At 35.9% G+C, this 10,034-nt stretch overlaps 1 protein-coding gene across 1 annotated transcript; it reads left to right on the top strand.

Moving 5' to 3' along the window:
* The first annotated feature begins 5,880 nt into the window (after nucleotides 1-5,880).
* LOC113346791 (O-fucosyltransferase 16-like) lies at nucleotides 5,881-9,898 on the top strand. Its single transcript, XM_026590300.1, has 10 exons — nucleotides 5,881-6,282; nucleotides 6,369-6,419; nucleotides 6,529-6,619; nucleotides 6,805-6,881; nucleotides 7,024-7,112; nucleotides 7,203-7,386; nucleotides 7,730-7,911; nucleotides 8,347-8,449; nucleotides 8,549-8,880; nucleotides 8,975-9,898. The coding sequence occupies exons 1-10, from the start codon at nucleotides 6,043-6,045 to the stop codon at nucleotides 9,420-9,422; spliced, it is 1,797 nt and encodes a 598-aa protein (XP_026446085.1). The 5' UTR covers nucleotides 5,881-6,042; the 3' UTR covers nucleotides 9,423-9,898.
* The last annotated feature ends 136 nt before the right edge of the window (nucleotides 9,899-10,034 follow it).

The following is a 10,034-nucleotide window of genomic DNA, read 5'->3' as shown; positions in this document are numbered from 1 at the left end:
TAAAATGAAAAATTACCTATTTTAGAGGATTGGGTGATTATCAACAATGTTTTCGTTTGATTTGGAATTCTTAATTTTGATGGAAATGAAAATGAATTTGATTTTAGTTTTTTTTTTTTTTTTTTTTATTAGGGTTTAATGAGGATAAATTGGTAGTATTAAAGTTTTATAGAGGGTAAAATGGTAGTTTCATCAAACTTGGACATCCCTTATCATTCTCTATCGGGTGGATGAAGAAATCCATAGGCCGATAGGCCGCAATTTAGCCAGGAAAAAAAAACTCTTATTGGAGCATCACAATATAATATAGTTAGAATGCTATATACAATATTCTAGTTTAAAGAATGAAAAAAAGAAAACTTCTTGCAGCATCATAATAGAGTTAGAATGCCATATACCAATGTTTTTAAATCGTGAATCGAATAGTGACTTTTATTTTTAAGAATCGATTCGTATCGTGAATTGAATATTCATAGTGGATTACTGAATCACTATATATATATATATATATATATGCGTATATTTATCGTTGAACCAAATAAAACACTTAATAAAACTTATAAGTTTTGATTTTTGACACTCATGAATTAAAAATACATTCAACATAATCACCAATAACCAACATGGTTCAGTGGTAAAGGATGCACATCTACAAGCTGGAGAGTCCCGCCCACAAAATAGATTGTAAGTCAGATGAGCATTAAAACACATCCCAATATATTGGTGAGTGTTGAAAAACCATCGACATGTTGGTGAGTGTTAAAAGATTGTTTCATATAGCTGCATAATTTAGGTGGGTTTATAAAGTCCGCTCAAGATTAACTGACAATCCCATCACCGTGAGAAACACTAAAAACTCTATTTTGGAATGGGATATATATCATTTTAGGACCTATACAATTCATGATTGTGGATGCTCTTAGCAACAAACTTAAAGGTATCGTTTGTAGTTTTGCGGTTACGATCGTAGATGTAGATTGTCACATGCCGACAAATCTATGGCAATCAAGCTAAAAGTTGGGCACAATAAGACATGACACATAAGCTTCGTGTGATATGTTGTACTCCCTCCATTCCTAAATAATAGGCTGGTTTCTATAAATATATGTTTCAAAAAAATAGGCTGATTTCCTAATTGGGAAAGTCAAATGTTACTTTAGTTTTCTAGACCAACTTTTCTCTTAACTTCTTTTGATGACAACTGTCATGTGGATCATTTCACTTTACTTCTTTTGCTAACAAGTGTCATGGAGACCATTTCACTTCACTTCTTTTATTGACAAGTGTCATGAGGATCACTTTCAATGATTAGTTCTCTTAATTTCCCTAATTTTCTCTAAAAACAAAACCATCCTATTAATTAGGAAAGGAGGGAATACTAAGTTAATCCATATAACATGTTACTCTAGCATCACGTAACACACCATACTTCATGTATATTTTCACAATAACACCATTATTGAATCTAATTGTTGACTAAATATTTAATGATACATATATTATATTTTGATATATTAAGTAACAAATAAGCAAAAATTTGCCTCCTTATTTATCATCTGCTTTGCCCTATTAAAAATCTCCCGAAACACCAATTATTAACTTGACTAAAGTCAGGTTAAGTAACGGCTTTACCCTACTAAAAATCGAGTTCATATAAGTTGTCTTGTGTGCATCCAAGAAGAAATAATAACTACCCACCTTCTCATGAACTGCAACTATGCTAGAACCATATGGTTTGGCATTTCAACTGCTCTTCATACTCTATCAGTCAGGGAAAAAAAAAAGATATTTCAAGAATGAATTGGATCCTGGTTCAAATAAAATAACTCTTTGGAAACAGAAAACCCCTACTTCCTCAAAATTGCAGTTGTTATGCTTTGGAAAATATGGAAATCCAGATGTAAGATGGTCTTCAAAATCAAAAGGACCTACCTATCATTCATAAAGTTAGAAACTTTTTCAGTTACTATAGATCCAGAATTGCATACTCAATTTCCATAAAACTATAATTCATCAGAATTGGGAAAAATCTCAATTGTTGGAAAGAACTAAATATTGATCATGTTTATATTGTAAACTCCTTTACTAATGCTGGGTTTGCTCTAATTCCGCGTGATCACATAGGAAAATGTTTGGGGGCAATGGCCTTCCCAGGGATAGCTAGAGATACACTGTAGGAAGAAACTCTGGTGCTTCCCAAAATTTTATAATGGTTCAAGGAACCGGGGCTTTCTAAAGTGATACTAGAAAGGGATAATTAAGTTGTTACAAAGGTTGTAATGGAACAATTTCAAAATGTTTAGTGGGAGATAAAAACTTAATTATAACTTATCATCCAATTCTTAGTTTTCTGAGTAAATGTGTATTGCAGTTTAGGAGAATATATTGTAATCAAGTAGCTAATAAACTAGCTAAAATTGCAAGAGCATGTATTAGGTTCCAATTTTGGTGGAATAGCCATCCAAATCTCCTGAATCAAATCCTTATAAAGGACGCTAGTTAGGGTGCGTTTTTTGTCTTTCTCCTTGTACCGTGTTCCTTTCTCTTTAATGAAATCTTGTGTTCTGCTAAAAAAATAAATAGAAAAAAAATGAAGTCCGTGGAGGGCTAGGAAAGAGAATCATTTGATAAAGAGAGAAACCAAAAGTAGCGAGCACAAATATGTTTACTTGTGACATATATTTTTTTTGTTGCGCTCCTTAAGTTTGGCTCTGAATTTTCCAGAGTCAAATTCAAAAGCTCATCCTCCAATATGCAGTATTCTATAATATCATTTGAGGTGGCGATTAATATCCTCATTTGAAACGGCGATTAATATCCTCAAAGTGGTCCTTAAAAGTTTTGAAAAATTCTATTTTTTCTTTTCTGTCTCCGATAACATCCTTAAATTTTTGTTATCTTGTTTCTCATAAATCTATTAAAAGAGTTTCAATGAAAAACATGCAGGGTTTTTATCTCTCAGAGTAATTTTGTTATCTCTCTACTTTTTCTTCCATAAATCTTCTTTTATATTCAACTACTTCTTTAGTTCCAAGGTTAAGATTTTGCACTTTGTGTGAGTCTCGGTGGTGTGGTCCGACTTATCGTAACATCTAAGACATTGTTGATGTCTTTGAGAAGAGACATTATCAAAAAAGAATTTGTCCCAATGTTTCAAGTCTTAATCAAGGTTTATCGGAAACCATTCTATTGCTTGAGAACTTATTGAGATTCTGTCTTAAAAACCACAAATAAAGTCATGCATGTTTATTTTAAAACAAATGCATTAGAAGAAGAAAATAAAGTTTTTGGACCCGCGATCGACTGTCCATCTACCCTCAACAGATTAGGACAGGGATCTGACCCAATTGGAACCAAATGAATCAAAAAAGACTCTGGATATCACACTAGTCAGTCATCATATGCTAGAGTCATGTTCCACCATTTCTCTATGTGATCTTTATCCTCCCTGTAATGAGACCAAGTGAATTAGTTGTCCCTATCGTGCCCCAAAGCTATAAGTCCACATGACACAACTATGTTGATAAGTTCCTTTATTTTTGATGTTTGACCCTTGTGCCCACCTGATTTTTCATCAGGGTGTTTAAGTCCTCGAATGATGCCTTTAGTTTCGAGTGCAATATCTTTAACAAAATTTCAGGGATCTACTCTATACTATAAGATTTTTATGATACTTGCCATTCTAGATTTTTCTTATAACCTTTTCTATAAGAAAAATTTGTTAATAAATTATAACTTTTACTATGACATGTACTTAAAAAATTTCGACATTCAATTTTTAAATAACTATGAGCCGGTTTTTTCCCTCTTAAACGATGACAACCATTGATTATGCACGCATAAGTTCGTGCACCCAATGCGTTTGTTTAGAGCAAAGGCTATGGAATGAATGTTAAAAATAGTCATTCATTTTCAAATCCAGTGAGAGATTTGGTGAAAGAGTGATTTTAATAATAAAAATCAAGTGTAACACAATAACATAAATCACTCTAATGTTATTTATTTTTTAATAATAAAAACTGAATATAGCCGCGTTAAAAAGTTCTAAATATATTTAAAAACTGAAAGTATGCTTGAGAGGAAGATGATCAGCCGCTCGAGCAAATTCTTTTTGCAAGCAACCGAACTTCAACCTTTCGTTCTCCATTTTCATTCACTCATTCATATAAAGGAGTGTATAAATGAGTTTGGCGATGTTTTCATTCTCTCATTCATATAAAGTAGTGTATGAACGAGGCATAGTAACACCAGGGTAGTTCAAATTTGTTTTCCAAGGAAGATTTCCAAGCAAGTACTTGCTACTCACTAGTTTACAGAGGCAATCTTCTATTCCTCATCGATTCCAAGTTTCGACGAATTTCAAGTGCGAATTTCTCGAGTTTTAAACGAGAATTCTCATCTCATGACCAACACATTTTCACATTTGAGTTCAATAATTCAAATTTTTGCACAAAAATAAAAATGTGCTTCAAAAAAAATCAAAAATAATAATATTAATATCATAAATGAAATAATATTTGCACATGCACAAGGTTCATCTTCTAATATTTTCTATAATCTGACACAGGCTCTGTTGAAAAAAAAATGGGTTTCACAAAGGATGAATGACACAGAGAAGAAATTGTTGCACTCCAAAACTTTCAAGGCTTGTATAAATTTCTTTTAGACAAATATTTCTACCCTCCCAATAACAATTGGCGATTACAACAGGTATGCGAAATATTGCCTTCAGGATACAATGAAAGCCCTGCAACGAAAACTGAATTCAAGGTTTGTACCCCTTGATTCAATCAAGAACACACAAAGAGATTTCTGATTTCTGATGATGTTTTTTTTTTTTTAAATAGAGAAAACAGATTGATTTTTCTTATATGTTAAACGAAACTGGGAGAAGCTATTTATAAAGGGTTTTGCACCTGTTGGGAATAGGTTTTTTATTCGCCAACAGGTTTCTATTCACGAAACGTCAGGTTCCTTCATCAACAGACATCAATGGTGTCTTTTGGATTCGAAATTTTCGAACAGGCTTTTATCGGCCAAATAAAACCTTCAGTTCAAAAAATTCTTCCGGGGGCGTTGCCCCCTTGAAACCCCCACCAGGGGCGGTCTCCCCTGGACCCCCACGACCTGACCTGTCAGGTCGACCACAGCCTGGGGGGCGATGCCCCCCAAGACCCCCCTTTGGTTAGCGGCGTTGAAAATATTCCAACAGGCTCTATCAGGAACCCAATTTTATCGGTATCATGGAGTGTGATTGTGGACCTTGCAAGCAAAGAAGGGACGTCTCCATCAAATAGCGAAGTCATTTGGATTTTGAACTGCTTGCAATGCCTACAAACTACTAACTAACGTATGTTACACTGTTTACAGGACTCCTTCCCCACACTCCACTCCATACTGAATAAGCTTAGTCGGTTAGTCCACCACGATACCAACAAACGAAGAACTCCAATGTAGGTGCTAAACTTTCCCAGGGATAATACTGCATTCCTGTAGATGTAACAAATAGCACATATCTGACGTCGATCGCACTCTCGAATCAAGAAAACTTTAATGTCTCTCTTTCTGTCTGACCATACTTGAGAATTTTAAAATTTTAAAAATCGTAACTGAAATGCACGATAAGGTGAAGCAAAAGTAACCGACGATTTCCCTTCCTATATCTTCTCAATTGTTTATTAACGAAGATGCAGCTAAATATCCGCAGCTAATCACGTGACACCGAAATTACTCCCTGGTCGTCAGAGAGACGATAATACTTAACAAAAAAACGTTTTTTTTTCTCTTGTTTGACAAGCAATTTGGAGAGGCGACTCTTGAAAACGAGACGACCAGACAAGCAAGAGAGAGAATTATATAAAAACATTTGGGCGCGGTCCGTTCAAGGCAATAGGCTTTTGGTCTCATTATATCAATCTCAAATAATAAAAGTACAGTGTATAGTTGTCGTCGTCTTCTTTCACCAAAATATCAAACCACCAGAAGATGAAATCCTAATAATCAATAGCAACAACTATTGAGATTAGTAGTTGCAACAAGAAAATGGGTGTACAGAGGCGGAGAACACATAATCAGCATCATCATAGTAATCACAACCGAATACAAAAGCTATTAAAATGGATTATACCTGTAATTTCAAGTGTTTCAGCTGTTGTTCTTCTTTTTCTACTTCTTCTTTCTGCTTCTTCTGTTCCTGATGATTCTAATCATAATCATCATCAACGGTTATTACATCAACAACTCCACCGTCAATTCATCAATACCACCGCCACCGCCACCTCGGTATTGTCTATTTCTACTTACCCCCTCTTTTTTTTTTGTTCTTTTCTGTTATTATGACTCACAATTTCTGTTTTGATTTGTTTCAGTTGAATAATAATGTAATGGAAGAGATAATAAGCAATGTGTTTCGAGTTCCGGTTAGGGTTTTTTCTCTTTGATTCTTTTTTTCATTTTCTTGATTTTTTTTTTTTTTGTTGTTGGTTGAATTGGATCTTGATTTTTGGATTGGGGGTGTTTGAATTATAGGAGGGTGGAGGGAGTTCAAGTCATGATCTATGGGGTTCTAAGTCAGCCAAATTTTACTATGGATGTAGCAATGCTAGTGATAAGTTTACAAGTGGGTATCTCTTCTAGTGATTTTAATTCCAAATAACATTCATTAAGTGATTTATGAACTTGCAGATTCGGGTATAATTGTTTTTTACAATTGAAATTAAGGAAATATTGGACAATGGAAACGGTTGTACTATGATTGCTGTATTTGTAAATGGTGTCGTTTCTTTGTGTTATCTCATTGTTCAGAAGCTGAAGTGAACACCCAACCCAATAGATATTTGATGATTGCAACCAGTGGTGGGTTAAATCAACAAAGAACAGGGGTAAGATTTTTCGGCTAAAGAAAACATGTTGAAGCAATTTTAATATTTAAAAAGAGAGATAAGTCTAGCTTTGTTTTTAGCGATGTACTATCGGATCCCAGAATGTAAACTTTCCCAAATTTGTATCTTGTGGCTCTTGCAGATAACGGACGCTGTTGTCGCAGCCCGAATTCTGAATGCCACTCTTGTTGTTCCAAAGCTAGACCAGAAATCCTTTTGGAAGGATTCAAGGTTACTGTTGACCAATCAATACTTAGATGTGATGTTCTTGTGAGTTGGGGTATAGAATCTGATACTTCATGAATTTGTTATCCTATGCAGCAACTTCACCGAGATCTTTGATGTTGAATGGTTCATAAGGTCCCTCTCAAAAGATGTGAAAATCATAAAGCAGGTTCCTAAAAAGGGAGGAAAGGTTATGACTCCATATACCATGCGAGTTCCAAGGAAGTGCACTGTAAAATGCTATCTTAGCCGCGTCTTACCTGTTCTCTTAAAGAAACATGTCAGTGTTTTTTCCTAAACTTGGCCTATTTTTGTTTTTTTGAAGGATGCTCCTAGGACCAGTAGTTTATCTGTTGGTTATACTTCGGTTGCATTCTGTATCCCAAAGCCATAAGGATCTTATCTAGTCCCTTGTAAATCCTATACCCCAAGAGTTGAGGCTGTACAAATCCTTGTTTTCAAGGCTGATTACCTTAATGTGGCTCCGTTGTCATCCTCGTATTTGTTTCCACAAAGTTATATTTGGTTATGGAAGTTTCCATCTTATAAGTGGAGGATTGGAGATTTTAGAGAGAAATTATTGCGAAGGGTGATCCTTACTGATCTAGATTCTTCTGTAACAGGTTGTGCAGCTAACCAAGTTTGATTACAGGCTTGCAAATAAGTTGGACACCGATCTACAGAAATTGAGATGTAGAGTTAATTATCATGCTTTAAAATTTACTGATCCCATACGTGAGATGGGCAAGACATTGGTTCGGAGGATGAAGGAAAGAAGTAGGCATTTTATTGCCTTGCACCTCAGGTGAAATTCCAATTTAGCTTATAAACATTTCATTTCGAAAGCTTTTGATTAGTAGTAGAAGTACCTCAGGTTCTTTTATGCGTGTGCTTTGGTTACGGTGTTTAGTTTGAGGTTATTGTGTTATATTGAGGAGAGCATAATTAACTAGATTGCCTTGATCACTGTTAATCATTGAAAAGATTTACCACCATGCTTCATTTTGTTTAAGCGAATCATACCTGAGGTGGACTGGAAATCCTTTTGATTCAATTGATAAATCACCAAAAACTAGTCTTCTTTGAATGGTAAGTAGAACATGAACGTCGAAATGAACGGAATCCTGATTTGATGATTGAAGTCCCAATAGACTGCAGCCTCCAGGAGGAATGCTATTTATAGTACATGCAAGTGTATGGTATGAGACAGTTACTTGATGCATAATTATCCATGTGACAGGTTTGAACCTGACATGCTTGCATTCTCTGGATGCTATTATGGTGGAGGAGATAAGGAAAGAGCAGATCTTGGTGCCATTCGGAAGAGGTGGAAAACCTTACATGTAAGTCTTCAAATTGGGAACACGTGTATTTAACTAAATATCTTTCAGTCCTTAGAATATCAGTAAATTCCTGATATCCTTCTTAAAATATGTATACAGATAAGCAACCCAGACAAGGAACGTAGGCATGGGAAATGTCCCCTTACCCCAGAGGAGGTAGGTCTTATGCTCCGAGCTCTGGGATTCGGTAGTGATGTTCACATTTATGTGGCATCCGGAGAAGTATATGGAGGTGATGCGACATTGGGACCCCTCAAAGCTCTCTTTCCAAATTATCATTCAAAAGAAACGCTAGCCAGCAGCGAGGAGTTATCGCCTTTCTCCTCATTTTCGTCCCGAATGGCTGCTGTTGACTTCATTGTTTGTGATGAAAGTGATGTATTTGTAACTAACAACAATGGGAACATGGCTAGGATATTAGCTGGGCGGAGGTACGGTGAATTTTCTCCTTTCTGATATATGACACAAGTAACATGAACTGGTCACTGAGAGATATCAATTATATTATATATTTTTCTCTTGCAGGAGATACTCTGGACACAAGCCTACAATTCGTCCAAATGCTAAGAAGCACTCTTCATTATTCCCGGATCGAGAGAGCATGACATGGGAAGCATTTGCATCTAAGGTTCGTTTAAATCAGAAAGGTTTCATGGGCGAGCCAAAGGAGGTAAAAGCCGGTAGAGGTGAATTTCATGAAAATCCTTCGACGTGTATATGTGAAGATTCAGAGGCCAAGGAAAGAGCGAAATCTGGTCACAGTGGTCTAACTAAAGTTGGGAAAGGCAGCAATGTAGGCAAAGATATTGTTGAGCCTAGTGATGATCTGGTCAGTGATGATGAGCCAGAGTGGCCTGATATGGATTATGGGGAGAAACTTAGCATGCCCGAAGGGAAGGAATTAAATGTGGATTACAATCTATTCTTTAAACCTGAAGACCAACCGGAATTTGAAGAGATATTGTCAGATTAAGTGGAGTCACCCCTTCGACATGATTTTCCTCTTACCTCACCATTCTTTCATCAAAAATATTCTTTGCGTCTTTCCTTGTTACGTCAGTTTCTGCTCCCCGTCACCATTTTCAATCCGACTTACCATAATCTGCTCCCCGTCACCATTTTCAATCGGACTTACCATATTCTCATTCTGTCCATAACTCGTTTAGAAACTTGTACCAAATAATGACCTGTTTACAAGGCTCCGGATCGTCTACACCAAAATTCCTCTACACCTCCGCACCCGCCAATAAATTCCTCTAAATGTTAAAATTCTGATTTTGGTATGTTAAAAGAGAACACGTGGCAGCTATTTATTGGCGGGTGCAGAGGTGTAGAGGAATTTTGGTTTAGACAATCCGGAGCCAGCTATGACTAGGAAGATGCCTTGCATTGTTTCCTCATATCCGGGAGCCGGTCATAAATGTTATCAGAAAATTTTACCCTTTTGAAGATACTTGCAGCAATTTTTTGGGAAATGTTTTTTTTGCTCGATTTTGAGGGAAATGATGGATAACACAGCAGAGAATGAATAGCACATAGCAGAGAGAAGGATCATAGGGTTGTGAGATAGTTGTAATGGCTTTGT

Source organism: Papaver somniferum, chromosome 2 (genome assembly GCF_003573695.1).
Source record: "Papaver somniferum cultivar HN1 chromosome 2, ASM357369v1, whole genome shotgun sequence".
In the NCBI taxonomy this organism is placed as follows: Eukaryota; Viridiplantae; Streptophyta; class Magnoliopsida; order Ranunculales; family Papaveraceae; genus Papaver; species Papaver somniferum.
The sequence above is the reverse complement of the archived record's forward strand: the minus strand, read 5'-3'. Positions and strand labels throughout refer to the sequence as shown.

Excerpts from the sequence above, each read along its gene's own strand:
- LOC113346791 (XM_026590300.1), top strand. The coding sequence starts at position 6,043 with ATGGGTGTACAGAGGCGGAGAACACATAATCAGCATCATCATAGTAAT. Across the intron at positions 6,420-6,528 it reads GCAATGTGTTTCGAGTTCCG|GAGGGTGGAGGGAGTTCAAG; the intron begins GTTAGGGTTTTT and ends TTTGAATTATAG. Across the intron at positions 7,113-7,202 it reads TCCTTTTGGAAGGATTCAAG|CAACTTCACCGAGATCTTTG; the intron begins GTTACTGTTGAC and ends TATCCTATGCAG.